This window comes from Pleurodeles waltl, chromosome 9 (genome assembly GCF_031143425.1).
Source record: "Pleurodeles waltl isolate 20211129_DDA chromosome 9, aPleWal1.hap1.20221129, whole genome shotgun sequence".
NCBI classification, from domain to species: Eukaryota; Metazoa; Chordata; class Amphibia; order Caudata; family Salamandridae; genus Pleurodeles; species Pleurodeles waltl.
This window is the reverse complement of record NC_090448.1, coordinates 1,125,841,004-1,125,867,449: the sequence shown is the minus strand read 5'-3', so window position 1 is coordinate 1,125,867,449 and position 26,446 is coordinate 1,125,841,004. Positions and strand designations below refer to the sequence as shown.

At 42.4% G+C, this 26,446-nt stretch overlaps 1 protein-coding gene across 1 annotated transcript in view; it reads left to right on the top strand.

The window, feature by feature from the left end:
* Window positions 1–26,446, top strand: part of AQR (aquarius intron-binding spliceosomal factor) — a 576,085-nt gene that overhangs the window by 69,234 nt on the left and 480,405 nt on the right. The window contains exons 5-14 of the mRNA XM_069208869.1: window positions 5,632–5,752; window positions 7,928–8,068; window positions 8,726–8,794; window positions 9,157–9,257; window positions 14,010–14,086; window positions 20,937–21,001; window positions 21,107–21,223; window positions 22,173–22,286; window positions 24,933–25,036; window positions 25,194–25,296. Of these exons, the coding sequence (XP_069064970.1) occupies window positions 5,632–5,752; window positions 7,928–8,068; window positions 8,726–8,794; window positions 9,157–9,257; window positions 14,010–14,086; window positions 20,937–21,001; window positions 21,107–21,223; window positions 22,173–22,286; window positions 24,933–25,036; window positions 25,194–25,296 (1,012 nt within the window). The remainder of the gene's footprint in view (window positions 1–5,631; window positions 5,753–7,927; window positions 8,069–8,725; window positions 8,795–9,156; window positions 9,258–14,009; window positions 14,087–20,936; window positions 21,002–21,106; window positions 21,224–22,172; window positions 22,287–24,932; window positions 25,037–25,193; window positions 25,297–26,446) is intronic.

The following is a 26,446-nucleotide window of genomic DNA, read 5'->3' as shown; positions in this document are numbered from 1 at the left end:
ACAACTAACACCGGACTCAGTAGTTGTGGGGGCAGCTCGTAAAAGAGCCAACTCTCATACATCAGGTGACGCACCACCTCCAGACAAGGAGAGCCGCAAATTTGATGCAGCAGGGAAAAGAGTTGCAGCACAAGCAGCAAATCAGTGGCGTATCGCCAACTCGCAAGCACTCTTGGCAAGATACGACAGCGCTCATTGGGATGAAATGCAACATCTCATCGAACACCTTCCCAAGGAGTTCCAAAAAAGAGCGCAACAAGTGGTGGAAGAGGGACAAAGTATCTCGAACAATCAGATACGGTCTTCCATGGATGCGGCCGATACAGCTGCAAGGACAATAAACACTGCAGTCACAATACGGAGGCACGCTTGGCTGCACACTTCTGGGTTCAAACCCGAAATCCAACAGGCTGTGCTCAATATGCCGTTTAATGAACAGCAATTGTTTGGGCCGGAGGTAGACACTGCCATTGAAAAACTAAAGAAGGACACCGATACAGCCAAAGCCATGGGTGCACTCTACTCCCCGCAGAGCAGAGGCACATTTCGGAAGACACCTTTTAGGGGAGGGTTTCGGGGTCAACCCACAGAAACCAACACTTCACAGACAAGACCACCTACCTACCAGGGTCAATATCAAAGGGGAGGTTTTCGGGGACAATATAGAGGAGGCCAATTCCCAAGAAGTCGGGGAAAATGTCAAGGTCCCAAAACCCCTCAAAATAAACAGTGACTCACAAGTCACACAACCCCATCACACAACACCAGTGGGGGGAAGACTAAGCCAATTCTACGAATCTTGGGAAGAAATAACAACAGACACTTGGGTCTTAGCAATTATCCAACATGGCTATTGCATAGAATTTCACACATTCCCTCCAAACGTCCCACCGAAAACACACAATATGTCAAAACAGCATATAGATCTTCTAGGACTAGAAGTTTAGGCATTACTACAAAAGGACGCAATAGAATTAGTACCAAGCCTACAGAAAAACACAGGAGTTTACTCACTATTTTCTAATACCAAAGAAGGACAAAACTCTGAGACCAATACTAGATCTCAGAACACTAAATACCTACATCAAATCAGACCACTTTCACATGGTCACATTACAAGACGTAATCCCACTGCTCAAACAGCAAGACTACATGACAACATTAGACCTAAAGGATGCGTATTTCCACATACCAATACATCCTTCCCACAGGAAATACCTAAGGTTCGTATTCAAAGGAATACATTACCAATTCAAAGTGTTGCCATTCGGAATAACAACTGTGCCAAGAGTCTTTACAAAATGCCTGGCAGTATTAGCTGCACATATCAGAAGGCAGCAGATACACGTGTTCCCTTACTTAGACGACTGGTTAATCAAGACCAACACGCTAACAAGGTGTTCACGTCAAACAAAGTATGTCATACAGACCCTTCACAAGCTGGGTTTCTCCATCAACTATGCAAAGTCACACCTTTTGCCGTTTCAAACACAGCAATACTTAGGAGCGACAATCAACACAACAGAAGGGATAGCCACTCCAAGTCCACAAAGGGTTCAAACATTTCACAAGGTGATACAGGCCATGTATCCAACACAAAAGATACAAGCAAAGATGGTATTAAAACTCCTAGGCATGATGTCTTCATGCATAGCCATTGTCCCAAACGCAAGATTGCACATGCGGCCCTTACAACAATGCCTAGCATCACAATGGTCACAGGCACAGGGTCAACTTCTAGATCTGGTGTTGATAGACCGCCAAACATACATCTCGCTTCTATGGTGGAACAGTACAAATTTAAACAAAGGGTGGCCTTTCCAAGACCCAGTACCACAATACGTCATAACAACGGATGCTTCCATGACAGGGTGGGGAGCACACCTCAATCAACACAGCATCCAAGGACAATGGGACATACATCAAAGGAAGTTTCACATAAATCACTTAGAACTGTTAGCAGTATTTCTAGCGTTGAAAGCATTTCAACCCATGATAACCCACAAATACATTCTTGTCAAAACAGACAACATGACAACAATGTATTATTTAAACAAACAGGGGGGGACACACTCGACACAGTTGTGTCTCCTAACACAAAAAATATGGCATTGGGCAATCCACAACCACATTCGCCTAATAGCACAATTTATTCCAGGGATCCAGAACCAGCTACCAGACAATCTCTCTCGGGATCACCAACAAGTCCACGAATGGGAAATTCACCCCCAAATACTGAACACTTACTTTCAAATTTGGGGGAACACCTCAAATAGATCTATTTGCAACAAAAGAAAACGCAAAATGCCAAAACTTCGCATCCAGGTTTCCACACCATCAATCCCAAGGCAATGCTCTATGGATGAATTGGTCAGGGATATTTGCGTACGCTTTTCCCCCTCTCCCTCTCCTTCCATATCTAGTAAACAGATTGAGTCAAAACAAACTCAAACTCATACTAATAGCACCAACATGGGCAAGACAACCTTGGTATACAACACTACTAGACCTGTCAGTAGTACCTCATGTCAAGCTACCCAACAGACCAGATCTGTTAACACAACACAAACAACAGATCAGGCATCCAAACCCAGCATCGCTGAATCTAGCAATTTGGCTCCTGAAATCCTAGAATTTGGACACTTAGACCTCACAAGAGTGTATGGAGGTCATAAAACAAGCTAGAAAACCTTCCACTAGACACTGCTATGCAAATAAATGGAAAAGATTTGTTTGTTACTGCCATGATAATCAAATTCAACCATTGCACGCATCTCCAAAAGATGTAGTAGGATATTTACTACATTTGCAAAAATCAAATCTAGCTTTCTCTTCCATAAAGATACATCTCACCGCAATACCTGCTTACCTGCAGACTACTCATTCAACTTCCCTATTTAGAATACCTGTCATTAAAGCGTTTATGGAAGGCCTAAAGAGAATTATACCACCAAGGACACCACCTGTTCCTTCATGGAACCTCAACATTGTCTTAACAATGCTCATGGGTCCACCTTTCGAACCCATGCATTCTTGTGAAATGCAATACTTAACGTGGAAAGTTGCATTTCTCATTGCCATCACATCTCTAAGAAGAGTGAGTGAGATTCAGGCATTTACCATACAAGAACCATTTATTCAAATACACAAGAATAAGGTAGTTCTAAGAACAAATCCAAAATTCTTACCAAAGGTTATCTCACTGTTCCACTTGAATCAAACAGTAGAATTACCAGTGTTCTTCCCACAGCCAGATTCGGTAGCTGAAAGAGCACTACATACATTAGACATCAAGAGAGCACTAATGTACTACATTGACAGAACAAAACAAATTAGGAAGACAAAACAACTATTTATTGCCTTTCAAAAACCTCATACAGGAAATCCAATTTCAAAACAAGGCATTGCTAGGTGGATAGTTAAGTGTATTCAAACCTGCTATCTTAAAGCAAAAAGAGAGCTGCCTATTACACCAAAGGCACACTCAACCAGAAAGAAAGGAGCTACCATGGCCTTTCTAGGGAATATTCCAATGAACGAAATATGTAAGGCAGCAACCTGGTCTACGCCTCATACATTTACCAAGCACTACTGTGTAGATGTGTTCACTGCACAACAAGCCACAGTAGGTCAGGCTGTACTAAGAACATTATTTCAAACTACTTCAACTCCCACAGGCTGAACCACCGCTTTTGGGGAGATAACTGCTTACTAGTCTATGCACAGCATGTATATCTGCAGCTACACATGCCATCGAACGGAAAATGTCACTTACCCAGTGTACATCTGTTCGTGGCATGAGACGCTGCAGATTCACATGCACCCACCCGCCTCCCCGGGAGCCTGTAGCCGTTTAGAAGCAGATCTTAAACAATTGTACATTTGTAAATATATTACTTTAAACCTTTATTATGTACATAAGTATTAATTCCATTGCATGGGCGCACTATTACTAATATACACAACTCCTACCTCACCCTCTGCGGGGAAAACAATCTAAGATGGAGTCGACGCCCATGCGCAATGGAACCGAAAGGGGAGGAGTCCCTCGGTCTCGTGAGTCGAAAAGACTTCTTCGAAGAAAAACAACTTGTAACACTCCGAGCCCAACACCAGACGGCGGACTGTGCACAGCATGTGAATCTGCAGCGACTCATGCCACGAACAGATGTACACTGGGTAAGTGACATTTTCCATATATATATATTTAAAAAAATCTGATATGACAAGTTGAGTTCTTCTGTATAAACATGCATTCAGTGGAGACTGTATTTTTGTTGGTTGACAGTGGTTTGCCCATCTGACTAATTTAAGTGGAAGCCAGAAGATTAAAATGAAGAGTTTGCCTCTAATGTGCAAGGAGCAATTTGCACACTGACTGCCTTCGAGACCCTGTTAAGAACATTGAATGGGCCACGTGGACTCGTATTGCGCACATACGAGGTCCTCCAACACTTACCACCCCCACCCTCCCCAAGCACACCCCTACCAATCCCAGTGGCACACTGATATCTGAGTCGAACTGCCCTCGAAACAATGGGAGTGCTTGTGGTACGATATACCAGGGATCATGAAAAGCATACTCAAACAAGAAACGGCATACAAGGTCATGACACACTGGTACCTCATGCCTACGCGACTACACACAATCTTTCCATCAAATTCCCCTTAGTGCTGCTCTTCTGCTCCTGGAGACTTTTTACACATTTGGTTGTCATCCACAGGCATCACCACCTTCTGGAAAGAAATTCCTAGCCATATCAAGGGGACGATAGGCTATCCAATCCCAGAATCCCCTGAGACTGGGCCACTTCTTATCCGCTCCCAAGCCTTGCAGGCTATGACCAATGTGGAATGACAGTTGATCTCACAATTAGCCAAGCAGCTAATTGCATTACATTGGAAACAATCCACTGACCGCCCCCCCCCCCCCCCCCCCCCCCCCCCCAACATACCAAAATAGTTCACACATTTGTGGCAAGCTATGGAATTGTTGACTTGCATACAGATGGGGAAATTTATCTGTATTTTGCAACCTCTTATACAATATTTTTCCAGTTTGAAATGTACTTGCTTCACACCACCAATGCTTAAAGCTCTCCTGCTTTTTGATTGACCCTTGCCTCCTGGTTGGGACCCTTGTTGGCAATCCGTTCCATTACTTACCCACCTCCTCCTTCCCCATCCCTCGAATGTTGGATCCCAACGGATGAATATCTCTGGCTCATTAGGCTTCCTTCACACACTGTGCATGTGTTTTTTTATATTTTTTAGTTCTGATCCTTTCCTCCTAAGTTACTGTTGCTGGGAGGGTTCTTTATTATTCATATGTTGATACTCATCCATAAAACCTTAGCTACCATGGCTCCATATTGGAGAGTTTGCAATATGCGCCACCATCTCAATGTCTGTGGAGATTACTATTCACATTCCGTACTACACCACTGTAGCTTTGGCGTCTGTATGACATTAAGGCGTTTATTGCTGTTTCTTTGTCTTCAAAATGTAATAAAGAGATGTTTTGCAAAAAAAATGAAAAGTTTGCACATGTTAGCAGCATTTAAAATTGAGGGCTTTTGAGTAAAGCAAAGGATCTGACTAAGGAATGATTTGTTTTCTTTTTTGTTGCAGCCAGTACCTGGAGAATTTCTTGTGGTTGAACTATACTCCTGAGGTGTCCAGCAAGGCATATTTAATGTCGATTTGCTGCATGGTGAATGAGAAATTCCGGGAGAATGTCCCTGCATGGGAGGTAATGCACCGCTATACATCCAGCTATCAGCCCTTCCTGTACTGTGCCTACTATTCTTAGGGCAGTGACCTTAGTTTAGATCAGAATATGTTTCTGTTCTGTAACTTGCCACACATTTGAGGCAGAGGCCTGCATAGGATCTGGCATGTTTAAACACTGTAGCCCCCTTTTTCAGCACTGAAGCCTTGCGGTTGCTGCCTCAGAATGCACACCTGGCTGCTGCTGGCTGCTATCTAGTGCATCTTTGAGAGGAAATGCCCGGATGATGCAGATTTACTTGTGTTATAATCTAAGATTCTTTCGGTTTGTTCTATAGGGAACTATAAACACTTTCTGTGACTTAGATATAAAATTCTCCCGTTTACGTGTCTCAAAGTGAATATTGAGAAAGCAGAATTACTTATTTGCCTGTCTAAAATTCTTAAATGTTTACTTTGGAAATACAAATGCTCACGTGTGCCTTAAGCCTGTACTGATACATTGTATAACTGAATTCTATTGTTGGGTATTTATTGGCCTATTTATCACCTTACTCATAGGATGTCTCTAAAGTGTTGTGTATCTCCAATGATCCAAAGCCATTTAATTTAATACTGTATATCCTAGGATTGGCACAGAAAATTGTGGAGTCGGACATTTTTTGTGTCTTTAGGACTTCTCACGTAATTTCTTGTGAGAAAATCCTGCCACCTGCTCATTGTTAAGTTTCTTTAAGTAACCGTATCAGACACATGCTCTCGTTTTTATATTCTTGTATTGTGCCAAACTGGTATAAAAATATGCTCCACACATATGGATGTTAGTTTTATGTGCTTTAGATTAAGTGTGAAAGCTCAGGCCTGTTAAAACGACAATTGCTGCACTTTTTCCTGTCATGCTGGCTTTTTATGCATTAAACAACTATTAGATCTTATAAAAGAAAACTCTTCAGGAAAGCCTTTAATATTTTTTTTAAGTTGCGTGTGGAAGCAGAATGCACGGAGATGTGCTTCCCTAGACATGAGATAATCACGAAGGCTAGGTTTTAAAGAGTACATGACTGTGGGCCGAGAGGTAGGTTCACGAGTACATGAATTACAGGACCCCCTAAAGTCTGTTAATGCGATGGAGCTATGAGCAGCAAGAAAGGTCGATAGATACAAAAGCTCTAGGTATGGTTAGGTTGGTTAGTCCAAAGAAAATTTTTGTGACGCCAATAACACTGTTTGACAAATCTTCACGAAGCGTTGTGGAAATTTGTTTAGGTACTGAAGTCCATTCTTTAAATTTAGGGCACATTGGTTAAGGATGATAGAAGGGCAGAAGTGTGGTTGCCACAAATTCCACTTCTATTTTAAGCATCCAATATAGCTAAAATTGCTCACAAAATTAACACCAAACTTGGCATGATGATGGAACTTGAATCCAAACATTATTTTTTGATTTGGTGAATACATAATATGTATCTTTCTCTCCTTAGTGTGATATAATGGTTGTAAGGAGAGGTACACAAAAAGGATTCTGACCTGCACTGGACCAGAGTGATTTAAAAAGTCACCTGCCTTTGTCCAGAGCCTGGGGTACACACCTTAATTTTGTATATGGCCTTGCTAACAGGGTTGCATATGTGCTGGGGTTGGTAGAGGATGCAACCCTCTTTCTCCATTCAGGCCCCTGCTGTCCTGGTCCTTAATCTTCTGTGTATAAATGCAGAAAGGGGGCAACCCACAGCTCTGCCAGTGTTTCCTACACAGTTGTGAATGGGATATCTTTTCACAGCTATAAGTGAGCCACTGGCAGCTGCCGGCACCTCCTCTTCCGCCACCTCCTAAGTCGACTTGCGGAGAGATCGGTGTAAAGCATGACTTTGCAAGTATAATTTTATGACATTAAGGTCAGTAAAATAGGCTTCAGAAGCCTCGCCTAAGTGTGCCTTTCCTTGGGTTCAAAGCATTGCCTAAAACCCACCAGCACAGACTTTGCTGTGTAAGTTAATGGTGTTCGCAGGGTATTTCATTAGGAGGTTATATATTGGTCACTTCGCTTTCTGTCTGGGTAAGGAGTGATAGGAATCCAATGTATGCTGTCTTACATCTCTTCTTTCAAATCTCACCAAGTAAGCTTCACAGCTAATTGTTTTGTTCTTTTTTTTCTCTCTGATACGTAATTCATTATTTTATTGTTTTCGCTAAGCAGACGTTTAAGAAGAAGCCGGAGCATTTTCCTTTCTTCTTCAGATGTATCCTGGAGGCCTCGGTGGCTGATGAGGACTGCGAGTTCACGCTGCATGAACGCACCATCCTGCTGCTCTTCCTGGATCACTGTTTCAACAGCTTGGTACTTCTCCTCTACCTTCTCTCCCCTCTCTGTGTGGGCTCCTGCTTGGGGTTTGGTGTTTGTTGCTGCCAGTCCGTTTGGAATTATTGGGATTGACTTCCTGTTGTTTGCTTGGTATTTGGAACCATCTGGTGCTGATTTGGGATCAGATAGAACCCCATCTTATTGGTTGATGTCTCAATATCTGCAGCTTCAAACCCCTCATTTCAGTGCTCCAGAAATAGAACAATTATGGAAGTAGTCACTCAGTTGCACAAGATATAGTTATTCGTTTTGGTGAGAGGCGTTTCAGTGCCCGGATGGGGGAAATGTTACTCTGATGTTGCAAGAGGAGCGCATACGATGAGTCCACTGCTATGCCGCATACCACAGCGCATAAGGCTGATGTGGCCATGGCACACTGGGTTTACGTCAGGCAAATGTAAGTCTTATAAATAAAAAATCCAAAGACTTGCATTCTGGCAGAAAAAATATATTTTTTAAAAGAAAAAGTACTCTATATGCCCCCCTCCCCTCCACCCCCTCCATGCTTGAGCGCACTGCCTATGTGAGGATTACATTGGAAGACTTACACTCAGGCGGGCATGTTTAGGAGTGAGTCGAGAAAGGATTGCAACTCTGTGCTTAACAGGTCTTCTTCATGTGTTTTATGTCCAGGAAGTGGACCTGATCCGAAACCAAGTGCAGCAGCTTATTTCCTTACCCATGTGGATGTGCTTGCAGAAGGTAAGTCTCGGCAGTGACGTCATACACCAGAACCATTTTTCACATGCAGAGTATGGGTGACTGTTTGCAGTGCAAACCTGCTTGCTTTCCATATTCAGAAGGGGTGTAACCTACTGTACGCCGGATGTTGTCATGACGGTGCAGCACCTCTTGCTTCCTAAATGTGATCTTGTCCACACATGGTCCGATTAAGTTACGTTTGTCACCCCCTGCACCCTATTCCGAGGCTTAAACATGCTGTGGATTAGTACTCACCTTTGATATCAATGTCTAGACTGTTTTAATGTTTTTGTAAGCTAGCATAGAAAATGAACCATTGCTATCAGTTGTCATGTGTCACTCTTTGTACTCTCCCCTTGCAGCCGCGCCTCGAGCTGGAGTTTAAAAAGACACCAAAACTAAGGAAATTCTGGAACCTGATCAATCGAAATGACACCAAAATGGACGAGAAAGCACTGGAGCGGTAGGCTGCTGCTGAAAACATTGCGCTTTTCATTTCCACCGTACAGCAGTACTGCATGCTGTGGCTGGAGCCAGAGGGAGTGGGACTTGTCCCAGACATGCAGGAGCACACGATGAATGACTTGATTTGCCTTCTGTCTGTGACTTTAATATGTGATAGAATCTAAGTCTGACCACTTCTGCTGTCACTCCTTCCTTCTACGCTTCATTGCAGTCATAGAAACACAGATGCACTGACAGCCGCGTCACCAGTGTCATCTGCCTTGTTATCAGGTCGGGCAAACAAACTAGTTCTCCCGCTGTCCGATTAGCGCATTGTTTGTCAGCCATCCACCAGAGCATAAAAGTGGATGATGATGGGGGTTCCTTAGCTCCATTCTGAAGTGGACAAGTGAGCAGTTTTGCTGTAGACTCGTGAGCCGGGTGAGGAAAAGTTGACTGTTTTGTAAGATTTAAGTTTCCACTGCATTCGATGGAACATCAGATATAAGTGGGAAACTTGCATCCTACCTTTGTGGAAATCCCAAGCAATGGTACACCCACTTCTGCTTTCCCTGTCTACTCTGAACACTTGAGAACTATTTAGTTTCAAGCCTACCCTTTGCTTTCTAACTGTTTTTGCTCCTTCTTTGGTGTCACATACATGTCACGTATGGAATTGACAACAAACATATTGTATCCTGTACCTACTTTCAGGGACTTTGGGCCAGCATCCTTCATTTGTTGGCTTTGGGGCAGCATCCTTCATTTGTTGGCTTTGGGGCAGCATCCTTCATTTGTTGGCTTTGGGGCAGCATCCTTCATTTGTTGGCTTTGGGGCAGCATCCTTCATTTGTTGGCTTTGGGGCAGCATCCTTCATTTGTTGGCCTTGGGCCTGCATCCTTCATTTGTTGGCTTCTTTTGCTCCAGAACCTTCAGTCATTGGCTCGAGACCTTGGATTAGCCTTCTCTAGTATTTAGCCGCATTCTTATTCCAATGATTGAGTGTGTCCTTTCACCTCTCATATCATGTATGAGAGTCTCTTATACTGAAGAAATCAGTCAGTGGGCACCCAGCACCACTAGAGAGCGAGCACTGACAAAAGCATCTGAAAAAATGGATGCAATAGAGAAGGAAGCAGCACTTTATTGTGTAGCATCCACTTTTCAGATCCTTTTGTGTGCACCGTCAAAGCCGCACCGTGCGGACCCATGTGCTTCCTGTAGGAAGTTGGCTCTTTATGTGCTATTTCAAAGTAAGGAATAGCATGCACAGAGTCCAAGGGTTCCCCTTAGAGGTAAAATAGTGGTAAAAAGAGATAATACTAATGCTCTATTTTGTGGTAGTGTGGTCGAGCAGTAGGCTTATCCAAGGAGTAGTGTTAAGCATTTGTTGTACATACACATAGACAATAAATGAGGTACACACACTCAGAGACAAATCCAGCCAATAGGTTTTGTATAGAAAAATATCTTTTCTTAGTTTATTTTAAGAACCACAGGTTCAAATTTAACATGTAATATCTTGTTTGAAAGGTATTGCAGGTAAGTACATTAGGAACTTTGAATCATTTCAATTGCATGTATACTTTTCAAGTTATTCACAAATAGCTATTTTAAAAGTGAACACTTAGTGCAATTTTCACAGTTCCTGGGGGAGGTAAGTTTTTGTTAGTTTTACCAGGTAAGTAAGACACTTACAGGGTTCAGTTCTTGGTCCAAGGTAGCCCACCGTTGGGGGTTCAGAGCAACCCCAAAATTACCACACCAGCAGCTCAGGGCCGGTCAGGTGCAGAGTTCAAAGTGGTGCCCAAAACGCATAGGCTTCAATGGAGAGAAGGGGGTGCCCCGGTTCCAGTCTGCCAGCAGGTAAGCACCCGCGTCTTCGGAGGGCAGACCAGGGGGGTTTTGTAGGGCACCGGGGGGGACACAAGCCCACACAGAAATTTCACCCTCAGCGGCGCGGGGGCGGCCGGGTGCAGTGTTAGAACAAGCGTCGGGTTCGCAATGGAAGTCAATGAGAGATCAAGGGATCTCTTCAGCGCTGCAGGCAGGCAAGGGGGGGCTTCCTCGGGGAAACCTCCACTTGGGCAAGGGAGAGGGACTCCTGGGGGTCACTTCTGCAGTGAAAGTCCGGTCCTTCAGGTCCTGGGGGCTGCGGGTGCAGGGTCTTTTCCAGGCGTCGGGACTTAGGTTTCAGAGAGTCGCGGTCAGGGGAAGCCTCGGGATTCCCTCTGCAGGGGCCGCTGTGGGGGCTCAGGGGGGACAGGTTTTGGTACTCACAGTCGTAGAGTAGTCCGGGGGTCCTCCCTGAGGTGTGGGTTCTCCGCCAGCCGAGTCGGGGTCGCCGGGTGCAGGGTTGCAAGTCTCACGCTTCTTGCGGGGAGATTGCAGGGTTCTTTAAAGCTGCTCCTTTGGATAAAGTTGCAGTCTTTTTGGAGCAGGTCCGCTGTTCTCTGGAGTTTCTTGTCGTCGTCGAAGCAGGGCAGTCCTCAGAGGATTCAGAGGTCGCTGGTCCCTTTGGAAGGCGTCGCTGGAGCAGAGTTCTTTGGAAGGCAGGAGACAGGCCGGTGAGTTTCTGGAGCCAAGGCAGTTGTTGTCTTCTGGCCTTCCTCTGCAGGGGTTTTCAGCTAGGCAGTCCTTCTTCTTGTTGTTGCAGGAATCTAAATCTTTAGGTTCAGGGAAGCCCTTAAATACTAAATTTAAGGGCGTGTTTAGGTCTGGGGGGTTAGTAGCCAATGGCTACTAGCCCTGAGGGTGGGTACACCCTCTTTGTGCCTCCTCCCAAAGGGAGGGGGTCACATCCCTAATCCTATTGGGGGAATCCTCCATCTGCAAGATGGAGGATTTCTAAAAGTTAGTCACCTCAGCTCAGGACGCCTTAGGGGCTGTCCTGACTGGCCAGTGACTCCTCCTTGTTATTCTCATTATTTTCTCCGGCCTTGCCGCCAAAAGTGGGGGCCGGGGCCGGAGGGGGCGGGCAACTCCACTAGCTGGAGTGTCCTGCGGTGCTGTGACAAAGGGGTGAGCCTTTGAGGCTCACCTCCAGGTGTTACAGCTCCTGCCTGGGGGAGGTGTTAGCATCTCCACCCAGTGCAGGCTTTGTTACTGGCCTCAGAGTGACAAAGGCACTCTCCCCATGGGGGCAGCAACATGTCTCTAGTGTGGCAGGCTGCTGGAACCAGTCAGCCTACACAGATAGTCGGTTAAGTTTCAGGGGGCACCTCTAAGGTGCCCTCTGTGGTGTATTTTACAATAAAATGCACACTGGCATCAGTGTGCATTTATTGTGCTGAGAAGTTTGATACCAAACTTCCCAGTTTTCAGTGTAGCCATTATGGTGCTGTGGAGTTCGTGTAAAACAGACTCCCAGACCATATACTCTTATGGCTACCCTGCACTTACAATGTCTAAGGTTTTGTTTAGACACTGTAGGGGCACAGTGCTCATGCACTGGTACCCTCACCTATGGTATAGTGCACCCTGCCTTAGGGCTGTAAGGCCTGCTAGAGGGGTGTCTTACCTATACTGCATAGGCAGTGAGAGGCTGGCATGGCACCCTGAGGGGAGTGCCATGTCGACTTACTCATTTTGTTCTCACTAGCACACACAAGCTGGCAAGCAGTGTGTCTGTGCTGAGTGAGAGGTCCCCAGGGTGGCATAAGACATGCTGCAGCCCTTAGAGACCTTCCTTGGCATCAGGGCCCTTGGTACTAGAAGTACCAGTTACAAGGGACTTATCTGGATGCCAGGGTCTGCCAATTGTGGATACAAAAGTACAGGTTAGGGAAAGAACATTGGTGCTGGGGCCTGGTTAGCAGGCCTCAGCACACTTTCAATTCAAAACATAGCATCAGCAAAGGCAAAAAGTCAGGGGGTAACCATGCCAAGGAGGCATTTCCTTACACTTCCACTACCAGCTAACGGGGTGGCTCAGTGAGCTGAACGCCTGCTGTTTAAATAAGCAGTGATCTCAAGCTCAGGAGTTTGAATCCAGCCAAGGGCAGCTCATCCTCCTAAGGGCAGTGAACTGATCCCCATTAAAATGAGTACTAACAAAACCTGTTATTTACATTACTTAAAAACAGCAGAAGTGCAAAAGTCCTCTATAAAACATATTATTTCTACTACTCCTCAACCTCCTTTACATAAACACTTTCTTATATCTTTACGGCTCAGTATATTACTGAAGGCACAAAATGCTCGAAAGGGCAATAAAGACGCAGTTAGTGGAAGACTTTCGTAAAGGAACGAATCGTCGTGTCGAGTAGATTTGGCGTGATGTAGCTTAGATGCTTTCTCATCCCACTGCCCAACTTTTGCGTCTGAGGTGGATCTCCAGGAAGGAGGTGCGATTGAATTGAAGGATTAGTTTGGATGGCACCTGGGTACCTTGTTATACGGTTCTTACTGGGTCAGTGAAACAGTTCTAAATTGGCTCCATTTTGGCAAAATAATATTTACCACTTTATGGGACACCCATTTCCCGCTTTGTTGCTCCAGAGAATTATCCGCAATATCTTTATAGCTTTACACTTTGTTCTTAAACCCACTTGTCTGAAAAACATGTGTCTCTTGTGTTTTACTTTCAGTGACCATATGTTTTAAACGTTTTTATGGTACTAAACCTCGTGTTGTTTCCTTTGGGAGTATTTGCCACAAGAAATCCTCGTGTTCCAATACCGTGTTTCAGGATGACGCAGGTTGTTGTGTTAAAAGTCTTCTAGCTTTGCCACATAATTTGTGATCATGCTGGAATTTCTCTTGTTGCAGGGCTTACCAAGAGAGAAGATTTCTTTCCAGTTTAATCCAGAAATTCCTGTCTGTGTTGAAATCGATCTCCCATTCAGGTAAACCTTTCGTTGTATTAATGTTCTTTGTCATTCTCAGTCTCACATGCTAATAATTCCCATCGCAAACGGTGTTAAGAGTTTCTGTTCTTCTGTGAGGAGATCTTAGTAATGCCTGAGCCTTCCACTATTTAAATAATCTGTTGCTGACATAAAGCCTAGCCGCCATTCCCAAACCTCTCCATTGTAAGGAATCAATCCCAATCCAGTGTGTTGCATTCCTCTGTAATGTGCCATTTCGGCTGGGCACTTTGGTGACCGAAGTGAATCTAAATCCATGTGAAGTCAAGGAATTTTGCACTTCTAAATAAGTGCAGATCTCCAGGTTCACCCAAGGTGGAGTTTCACTCTTGCCAGTCCTATTCTCTGCTGATAGATGTCCCATCCCAGCATAGATATGCCATCAGGCTCCAGGGAATTATTTTTCTTCATTGTCACTCAGGCGTGCTCCAGCTGGATAATATTTTTGTTTCCGCTGCTGTAAATTCCACCATGGAACGTCTGGCTGTAGGAAAAAAAAAACTTTTGATGCACAGCTGAAAAATAATAATAAGTCGCCAGGCAGCACATTTGCAACCTTGCACAGAAGATGGATAGACGCCATGCAACACTGGCCCTTTTTCATTGTAAAACTTCACCATCATTGTGATTATTGAAACTGGCGAAGTTTAAAGAAGTATTTGCGAGTTCCACAACTTCAAACACTGCTTGTAACGAAAAGTGAATGTGCAGAAATTTAAAGGACTTGGTCAGGATACCATTGTTCTGTTTGTGAGATAAAATGGTTAGGTCCTCCCAATGACAGATAAACTGTCTTAACCACTTTTTGGTTGCCTTCTCCGGAATGAAATTGATTGGCCCTGGGTTATTTTTCTGCCAACTCCTCCTCCATTTAAGCATTTGACAGCCAGCATTAGCCTCCCATTATCTACATTTCCCAAAATGCACAGGGAGAAAATCGTTCAGTCGCAGTTGTTAACTAGGACTCTGTTCAAAGCCTCCTTGTGTTACCTGGGTTTGCATGTACAGGCATAGTATGTTTTATATTGGATCCAGCACATAACTTATCAAGTGCATCTGCTCTTGGACTAGATAAAACAATTAAGTCAAAATAGATAAAAGCCCAGGTCTTCACAGATTTGTTTGCTATATTTTTATTTTATATATTTTATTATTATCCTCTTCTCGCAAATGCTGTCATGCATTTTGGATAAAAGCCGTGTTCAGACACATTCTGTTGTGACTTACTGCACTCCAGATATTTGATTTTTTGGCAAGACAGGCGGCCAGCATTATGCATAAACCTCGTATTCACTTCTTCTGAGCAGCAACCTTAAAAGCTTTCAAAACCGAACTTAAAAAATAAATAAATCACAATGTAGTTTAGAACTTCCAGTCGCATAAATACTTCATGTCCGCCATCTTCTTCCTCTTTTGTTTGCCGCTTCTGAGCAGAAAATTAAATAGATCTTTGCTTAGAATGTTTTAATGATTGATTGAATACAAGCTGGTGTATATATAAGGCTAATTTTACCCAATTTGTGGGTATTTTTAAAGAAGGTTGTCTTTACATGTGTTTTTTTTTTTTTAGTTGAAGGATTATTTTTATGTTTAACAGTATTATTTGATATATATGTATTGAATTTAACCATAACTGCTAAACGATTTATAATTTTTCATTTTAATTGATGGTTACGAGCCAGTAAAAACAGTTTTTGCACTTGTTATTTTGGTAATGCGCTTGGTCTTGCGCTGAGCTACGAGTTGGCTCGAGCGTAGAGATCCATCGATTTCACTTCATAGTGCAAGGGGTTTTGGCTGTTCTCCATGCGCTTGAAAGAAGCATATTGGAGAACACATGCACGCTTGCTCCGTAATTGTCAGAGTGTAGCATGCTTTATTTGTAATCGCTGAATGGCGTTGACGGCGTGTAGGTCGTTTTCTTGAGGAAGTTGGGCATTATTTTGCTTTGCAGCCTATTTCTTTTTTTTTTTTTTTTTATTTGAACACACAGCTGGGTACATGCTTGCCGCACAGATACATGAATACATCAATATTGTTATACCTACAAAAGGAGAGAGGCTTCCTAATCAGTTATCATGATCTGTAACCCTTGAGGTCCCATATATTATTCATTTTTTAACTAGCGTATTCTCACGGCCCAGGAGCCATGCAGCAAAGGGTGCCCAAATTCTAGTGCCCTTTTTCCCGGCTGTGACTCCTTTTAATTCATATAGGCTGTTTTCCAAATGATAAATAGATAGAAGCCGTGAGAACCATTGACTAAAACGTGGGGGATCTACATCCCGCCAATAAGATGCTACACAGCTACGTAATACAGACATTGCTATGAACAAATGCTTTGCGGCCTATTTCTAATGGATTCGGCATGCAAAGCCTTTTCCATGGCAATGTAACGTCTGGTAGGTGCATTCTTTGTCGTGAAAGGTCAATAGTGCTTCGTTTTCACTGAGGGAGAGATATTTTCTTGAAAAACAAGGGTAAAACATGAAATAACAGTAAAATAGTAAGAAAGATTTTACAATTTATGTAGAAAAAAGAAGGTGAGGTGAAAGAAAAGACAATTTACAACTGTGAGTTGGAAATAAATATGACTGAAAATCAGAATGAGGGCTCCAGTCAGGAGGAATTATTTAGGAGAATGGTCAGTAAGGAAGTGCAGGCAGTTGTACAGGAAACAATTAGACTGGTTTTGGGGGAAAGAGATAGGCGAAATGTGGATGAGGAGGATTATTTTTTCCTTATCTGATGAGGAAGACCTGAATAGATGTCCTGGTGGAAAGTTCCTATGGATAGTTCATCAAATGACAAGAGTCCAAAGTGGTTCACAGAGATCAGGTGTCCGAAGTGGCAGACAAAATGGTCTAACACTCCTCTCTGATAAGCCTAAGACTGTTGGACACACCACCCTCTAAAATAGCTCCTTGGGATTGCTAGAGCAAGTTCCCTTCCACTATTAAAGGAAACCTGGGCTCTTTGCACAGTATACCTAATTTTGGTATGCCATATGAAGAGCCAGCGTCCTACAGGGGTCACCTAAATACTTAATTTCGGGGTGTATAGGGGAACGTAGGGTAGTAGCCAATGGGCTACATACCCCTGGGGTGACTCCACCCCCCCTGTATTAACACTTCCTGTGGTGAGTGACTATAACCGTGTCCCAGAATTCCCAGTTTCACCAAAAACTAAATTGTGGAACACTTCTTTCATGGAGCACATCAGGCAGCCCACCTTAGAGGTGTGACTAGCCTGGTAATGCAGCACGCCTACTAGTACAGTTAATTTCTCACCCATCCTGATGCCCAATGAGCCTCACAACAGGGGGTAGCATTTTCCATGTGTGGGGGAAACTGGGGTCACATATCAAAGGCAGCAGGGACTTTGAAGAACTTGGTATGCAGAATCATTAGCCATCCTGCTGAAGGAGGTTTTTAACACCTTCCTCCGGAGCAGGTCTTGTTTCTGGGCTCTCACCTCCAGGAGGTGAGAAACTCATCCGTGGTGGCAGGCCAGGGCATACCAATACTAGTCAGCCAGCACACTAGTGGACTAGTAGGTTTTCAGGGAGGCACCTCTAAGGTGCCCTCTGGGTGCAAGTCATAATAAATCCAACACTGGTGTAAGTATGGATTTGTTAAGACGAGGTGTTTGATACCAAACACCATAGGTTTCAATGAAGCCATTATGTAGCTGTATAACTTGTAATGACCAGTGACTGCTGATCCACCAATTTAGGAAGCTGGATATCGATGTAGTGTACTGAATGTAAGAGGACACTATGCAGATAGTCCAGGTGACCCTTATTGGCTTAAAGGGGTTAAAATAATAATCTCAAATGCTCTCTTTTGTGATAGTGTGGACGAGCAGTTTAGGATTATCAGAAGATTGTGCTAACCATTTGCTGAACACGCAGATTCAATAAATATGACAAACCCTCAAGAAGAAACTTAAGACCAATGTTTAGAAAAGTATAGTCACTTCTATAGAATGTTTCAACACCAGAAAGATTTAAAAAGAAGATAAGTACTGTTGCAGTGTAACAATTCGCTCAAGTGCCCTTTTACACGGTAAATGACTTTCTTTGGTTAAAGTACTTTTACTGCTTAGCTGTCTTTGCATTCAATTCTCAAGGATCCCCTTTAGGTTGTACAGTGCTAGGGAAACAAGGTCACAAGAAACAGCAGCAGTTCACTTTTATCTATCCCCTAGGTCGTCCGGGCACAGAAGTGCTGGATGGGTCCGGTGCTATGTGCACTACACGGTTGGCTTAGAATGGGGACCACGTGGAAACAGGCTGCAGAGGGCGACGTGAGGACAAGTCTGGGTGCTCCCAACGGGGGGGCTCAGTCAGTGGGAGGTCCTGGGAGCATGGCTGTATGGGTGATTTACATATAGTAGATGCAGTGACTGGGGCAGGGCATACAATGTGTTTGCAATGTTGTGTTTTCACTCATAGCTTTCACCATGACATGTAGTTTGCAATGGCAGGCTGTTTCCAGTTTTGTAGGGGGAGTCACTTAGGGTGGCACAATACTTGCTGCAGTCCTTAGAGACCTTTTAGTACCCAGGCCCTAGTACCAGGGATACCATTTACGAGGAACTTACAGATGTACTATAGTGTGTGCCAGTTGTGCACAGATTTAGCATTTGTACCTTGTTTTAGGGAAAGAGCACTGGCACTGGGGACCTTCAGTCGAAAAACCTCAGTACCAGTGGCAAAAGTGTGGGGTGACCATGTCAAAAGGGGCACTTTCCTACAACAAGAAATACATTAGAGGGTGACTATGTCCAGAAGGGGCACTTTCCTACCCCACTACATACCTTACGATGTCTTCCCTGTTCATTTGTAATATCTAGTAATCAAACTAGACATCACATTGGCAAATCAGCTCATGCTGATATGTTTTCCAATAAAATATAATGCACCCTACCTTAGTGCTCTAAAACCTGCTGTACGGGTTACTTACATGTGTTAGATGCAGTGATATGTTGTGTTTTTACTCACAGAGCCTGCAATGGCAGTCTGCATGCAATTTGTAGGGTGGCATAATATATGCTGCAGCCCTTAGGAACTCTCTTTAGTACCTATGCAGTAGTTACCATGGGCACCATTTACTAGGGACTTACAGGGGTGCTAAAGTGTGTGCTGTGTCTGCACAATTAGATTAGTTTACCTTGTTTTATGGAAAGAACACTGGCACTGGGGACTTGGTTAGCAAGAACCCAGTGCACCTTCAGTCGAATAACCTTAGTACCAGTGGCAAAAAGTGGGAGTGACCTTGTCAAAAAGGGTACTTTCCTAAACATACTGGCTCTCATGAAAGGCATACTAAATGTCACAGCACCTTTCATCAAATGCCTAAATAGATTTGGGCCTATAACTCCAACCATGATGAAACTACACTGGTTCCCCTTCCAAGCCTGCATCGTTTTCAAGATTAGCTGTATCGCAAACATCAGAACCGCCAACCCTCTGTAACTGGCAGAGAAAATATCAATCGCAGGGGAGCAGTGGCATTTATGAAGTCAAGGTACCGGCACACTGATACCAAAAAATTTGCAAAAATAAGGAAAACAGAAAACAAGCCACCTCTTTGTCTTTCAGTATGGGGAATAACTTCCCCATCAACATGAGACCTACCCCAACCCTTCTTCAAATTAAAACATAGCTAAAACCAGTCTCGTTGTAGAATGGTAAATCTTCCCTAAAAATGACTCACCAGCCACGAATAGCAAATCCTTGGGGAAAAAAACCTTGTGTCAGCAAGTTTGCATTGTGTTCCCAAGTGTGGCAATGAAGTGAGTATACGAACAGAGGATAGGCTTGCAGCTTTCTTAGGTCTTGGTTTCCTGGTGGGCCTCTTAAATCTTTTCACTGTTGTAATGAGGAACCAGTAAATATGTGCTGCAGTATTTGGGGACTTTGCGAGGTGAGGCTCCCCAGCTCAGCATGCTGCATGAAGAAGTCAAACCCAAGAGTATCGAAGACAGGAGAGATTTTTTTTCAATCTGCGAAATACACTTTTGCCTATTTGGAGAAGGGGTAATCAAGACATGGGAAACCCCCATACACAACCTGCCTAGATGCAAAGCACTCCACCACAACTTTGTGAAGACATGAGAGGTGCAATCAGAGGTCTAGATAGGAAAATATGCAAGAACCTTTGTCAAGAAAGAAATTATGAACTGATGGATAAATGGGCTTAGGGATAGTAGGTTGCAGGAAGTTCTGACTAATATCCCCAGGGTTGAAGAGTTCAAGACTCTTAATGTTGATCAGGGTTGTGCATATAGATTTGATTTCTTCTTGCCTCTCTCTCACACTTATTTCCCATCCTTTTGATCCTTTACTTAATAGCACTTTTATAAAGTTTGAAATTCTTTTTGAAAGGCACCCACCAGAACATTGTGATGATATTTTTGCATCTTGGCTAAATTATCATGATTGGTCCAGCCAGTAATGCTACTAGGTTCCTTTTTTTTATTTTGTCTACCAATTATAGCTATTTAAACTTAGTCATTGCTTCAGTCTTTGGGAGATGGTGCAAGAAACTCAAGCAAGTGATTCAAGAGAACATCATGGTTTAATGTGTACTAATAATTGGGGTGTATGTAATGTCATTGCATGCGTGTTTTGCTATTTTGAAAAGGATTATCTTAGGAAAGAAGAAAAAGACCTTCCATTGTCTCACCCAAATAATGCAGATGTGAAAAACCAAGACCAGTATGATAGAGACAAAGTAGAGTCAATGATGTGGCTGTAGGTTGTTCAGTGGGCTGGACTATCGTATGTGAATAAAAAGTAATCCGTCCTCCTTTCATCATTTAGGCCAAGTGTCGATGGACAGCGTACATTACTGCGAGCGATTCATAGAACTAGTGATCGATTTGGAGGTATGACTTGCCTCGAAACAGTAATTGACATTTATTAATGTAACTTTTACTTTTGACACTGATGTCTGTTCTGTCTCTAACTACCTTTGCTTTTTTTGACTGCAGGCTCTACTTCCCACACGGCGGTGGTTCAACACTCTCTTGGACGATTCCCACTTGGTGGTCCATGGGTATTTGGCAAACCTTGTCAGGAGGGAGAAGGAAGGGCATCTGTTCTGCCAGGTAAGTCTTGGTCATCCAACTATTTGTTGAATTCCAGTTAGTGTGATTGGTTAAACACAATTACTACCAATAAGGTCATTTGTGCACCCAAAGCATTATATGAACATGACTGTTACAAATGCAATAGCAACAATAAGCATGCCTTGCCAGGTCACATATAGAAGAATACAGGGACCTTATAGGCAGACAAACTTAGATGTACCTCTCTAGATAATATGGCAGAAACCCTCCAACATCCTAATGTGTTGGAACATACTTTGAGGCACAGGTCTTGCATTAATATCTGCTTAGGCGCTCTGAGATATAATAATTGAGTTGTCAGTGTTAATTTATCAGAGTGGGACTTAATCCTATTATTCTTACACAGTAATGCATGTAGCAGTTAACTTTACTCTCAAAATACTGCCAGGGAAAGGAATAGGCCTTGGGGAATCCAAATTTAACTATAAATTTCAACCACCAAATGAAACCCTTGAGGTTTTTTTACTAAGGATTTTCTGGTACTAGACCAGGCAAGCCACTTACAAGGATATAGCATGGTGGTGTGGTCTTGATTGGAGTGGGGTCTACATCAAGTTGGACAGTCTACTCTGTGATGTAGTAGCTTACAGTATCAAGTGCAGCAGATCGTCTCACCAGGACATTTAATGGTTGTAACGCCCTTTCCTTCATACATACACTATATCCTGACACTCGCTGTAAACCTGAAGCAGGAAAATGTTTGAGACACAGTGCCCAATTTCTGCCTTGATTTCATCTGAGGTTCCTTTTGTCAATTAGGCTGTAGCCCACTCTACCTATTACATTTCTTTTCAGGAATAAGAATTCAGAGTTATGGCACACCTAGGGTGCTGTGCTAATGCAATGTTATTTCTACCTTACAAGAGCAGGCATCTTGATAGACCTGAAAATACCTTCAAAAATGTTTGTTTGTTTTTTCGTTTTTTAGCTTTTGGATATGCTAAAGTTCTATGCAGGCTTTGAGATCAATGACCAGACTGGGAACGCACTGACAGAGAACGAAATGACCACCATACACTACGACAGAATTACGTCCTTACAGGTAAGGTCACCCAATATGGGTGTATGCCGGCAACAGATGACTTGGGGAAAGTACATGACAATAAATGGAACAACTCGCGTCAGAAACCTCTGCTTTGACATTGCATCAGTACCTTAACTGGTTCTTCTTTACGTTTTACTTGCACCGTGTGCTGCTTTTCAGGAGGCAAAACTAATTTGATTCATATTATTTGGATAATATATGGCCTTTAAAACTTGCACAAAAACTGAGGTCAAGGGCTGCTCTTGGATTCATACCTGTAAGTGGTCTAGCAAAGTCAGTCTCGAACCTGCCTAGGAAGAAATGTCTAGGTCTTGCTTGAATGAAGGGCCACAAGTGAGCCAGGGCATGGCTTCCCTCCTCTCATGGAGTATTGTAAAGGGGAAAAAATATTCTCCTGATCAATGAAGTGCAGTACTATCAATCTGTATGAGCATAAATAGTCTTGTGTGTTGTTTTCTCCTTCAACTAAAAATGCAGTTTCATGTAACCAATAAAAAAAGTTAAATGTGTGGCTGAACATCCCAAATCCATCCCATTTACAAACTATATTGTCTTGCAGATCTATTGCTTAACATCTGTTGAGGTGTTCTACTTCCTTTGGACAACCTTAATTAATTAGAATACTTTGCTTTATTTATATTTAGCTGTATATTATGGAAAACATGGGTCACCTTTTGTAACATGTAATCTGAATTGCACCCATTCAGATCTTGAAATACAGAAAATATTGTTGTTTCATTTACACTAGAGGTAAGGCAAGATAACTCTTTCTGGTGAATTGCATACTATGGGACTTTGCATAATTTTTCTACTACGCCAACTTATATGATCCTGGACAAACCACTTTACCACACTCTGCTTCGTTTATTACCTGGAAGGCTTGGGAGTATATAGTAGCGCATTAGCTCAGGGTGAGCCCTGTTCAAAGTAATAAATTTTTTGTGTTGCACAAAATATACAATTGTATGGACCATTCATGTAAAACAAAACAAAAATGTATTTCTAGGCCCATTTATTGCAAAATGCAAGGCATTTCTTTCTTCAGTCTTTCCAAATTCACTTAGAAATTATGTTTTTAGCAAGGCTCACTCAAAGTATTCAATTGAAACACAAATGTAAACAAAATATTGAGCTATTTTTAACTTATGACGTTTTGTCGTATTTATACATGTCATCAATTATGCAAATCACACAAGGAATGGTTTCGCTTGAACTTTGACTTTTAGGGCTAATCTAAGTCCCTGGCACAGCTGTGGCTTGGCTCGCTCTTTAAATGTTGTATTTTACCCACCTGTGAGCATAAGCTGTTACTTTAAATTGTATGGATCGTCTTAATGCTTGCTATCAAGGGGCTTACAGCTGAGGATAGCCTTTATTCACAAAATAATTGATAGAACTATTTTGTTTCATAGTACTCTGATAAAAATGTTTCTTTAAATAAATTAGAATTTAGCTAAGATATTTATAACTGTACAGTATTTCACCTTAGATTTCTACGCTTACCAAGAAATCGCTATTGAAAAAGAAAATTTCTCACAATTATTGTGAAGATGTTCATCACGTGCTTTGTGTCTGCTGATACTCCAATTGGCAAAACAAAAAACACTCCTCAAATTTTCATTGTCTGCTGAACTGCTTCTGCAGTTTCAGTTGTCTGCTACTGCAAAACTAAGGAGCTAAAGCACCTTTATTTTTATGTATCCGTCTTTGCATCCTCCTTGATGCCTGATGGTGATCCATAGAGGGTGCTTTGCTCTGCGCAGGAAAATAGTGTAGGATATTGTTTTTCAGGCTGAACCTCTTCTTGACTTCTATGTTGCCCACTAATCTTCCATCTAGTGTCTAGGAGCAGAAAAAACACTGAAAGAAATAAAACCTTTTAGTTTGTGCTCACCAACCATGGTACACGAGTTTATGAGCTATAATTACATTGTCTGTAAATTCACAATGCCCACAGTTTTTCCACTATCTTCAGATTCTGCGTGCAAGACCATGTTATTTTCTAATATGCGATTCAGGCAGCAGAAAAATACTGTGCAGTAAGGAAGATTAAAAAAAGTAGAATTTGTCAGAGACCTCGTTTCTTTCTCGTCTCAGCAAAAATAAGTATTTTTCATTTATAGTGCCTTAGATTCTCGGATATTCAATACATCATGTAATATAGTTGGAGTCAGTAATGGTGTATGGTTCTGTATAATAAAAAAAATCATGATCTAGCTTTCCAAGTGAGGCTTGAGCAATATAGTGCCTTGATTACACTAAAATAAAAACTAAATTTCCCTTCACAAGTCAGTTTTTAAAGCAACAGGATGTTTTCATGTGATCCATAAAAAGACTGCATTATGACAAGTCCCTAAAAGGCAGATATCCTATGTGCTGTATTTCTCTTGTCTCAACTGCTCCAAACCAGTAGGCTACAGATTGATGAACAGCATGTGAATCCAAAATTGTCTCAAAGCTTTTGTTAAAGGTAAGTAACTTTTTGATTCCCCCAGATTAAAGGTATCACTGTAAAAGTGCCATGATTTTAGAGATTTTATTTTAGTACACACAAATGATTGACATCTCCAGATTGTGCAAGGATTGTTCTTGTTTTCTCCATAAAACCTAGATTATTGTGATTACATTTTTGTATCTTTGCAGAGGGCAGCTTTTGCTCACTTTCCAGAGCTGTATAATTTTGCACTTTCCAATGTGGCGGCAGTGGACACCCGAGAAGCACTAATTAAATGTTTTGGCCCTCTCAGGTAAATTTCTATGTGTACCTTTCCACCCACATCTTATAGTATGTACCTCATCCCACCCCCTATGCTACCTGATCTGTTTAACCTAATTCCCTCCTTTTGTTGAACAGTGTTTTGCATAAGGATGATCTTAAAACATTTTGATTCTTCCTTGCTACAGTCCCAACACACTACATGGGGTGGCTTCATACCTCTGCCTCCTTCCTGCGTTGCCTGACGGAGAAGACACTAGCTATGATAAGGAGTTTCTTCTAGAGCTTCTGGTAAAGCCAAACATCTTTTTAAAGTCCTTACTTTATTTCTGATTAGTTCTTTAGTGCTCCTGCTTTGCTCTAGAGTTAACATATAATTGTGTAATGTTAAGTCCAGCTCCTACAGTAGCAGCAGTTTGGGAACACCACCTCCTAGTGCAAGCAACTTTGCTAAATCAGTAACATTAGGCTAACACTGCACATCTAGTTCTTCAGTACATGCCTATAGGGCTGGACCTTAGCCAGTACTGATTGGTGTGATCCTCTTCCAGAGCTATGATAAGCTGCAAACCATTGGATATAAACCATGTCCCCATCCCGCAAGGTATCAGGTTAAAAGAGGAGATTTAACGCTACTAGAACAGCATACTGAAAGTATTTTGGAAAATGATTAAAAAATCAAGACATGTAATGATCAGTAGAAGTATTGGGGGATAACCATCAATTGTAAAGTAGAATACAATTATTTTCATATATTTCTGGTTGTGAAACTTGTCTTGGGGGCATAAGTGGTTATGGTGCAATATCTGCACCATGTACTTTGGTTACCACTGCTGTTTTGTTCCAAAGCCGTCAGTACTCACGCAGTCTCATTGGATGATCAGGTTTTTCAGTTTGGGTACTTGATTTTTATAGGATTGTGAAACTGAATAGTTGAGTATTACTGTAAGAGATTATAAACTCCTGTGCAGTATGACAGTAAATAACACACAATATATCAATGTACAATTGGTACTGTAATTTAAGAAAGAATCCTACTTCTGTTAAGAGGTAAGCAAAAAGAGGATTCAAGCACTCAGTATAGAGCCTTATGCTCAGATATATCCTGTTGGGCAGTGATCATGGGCTCTTGGGTGTCTTGAGAAATTCCCAAGTCTATAATAATGGGAATGCGGTAAAATGCAACATGGCAGAATCAATATAGTTACTTGGCTAAAACTTACTTTTAGTGGTTTCTACCTTTTCAGTGCAAACAGTACATCATAGTAGACTAAAGCCATTGCCCTTGATATTCTGGAAAAGTAGTTTACATTTTCCTGTATACAGAAATATATATTGTTAAATTTGTGTACCTATTATGAGATAGTAGTATTTCTGTGGTCGGAACTTCTTCAACATTTTTACTTTGATTTCAAGTCTTACTGTACTGAATTAAGAGCCT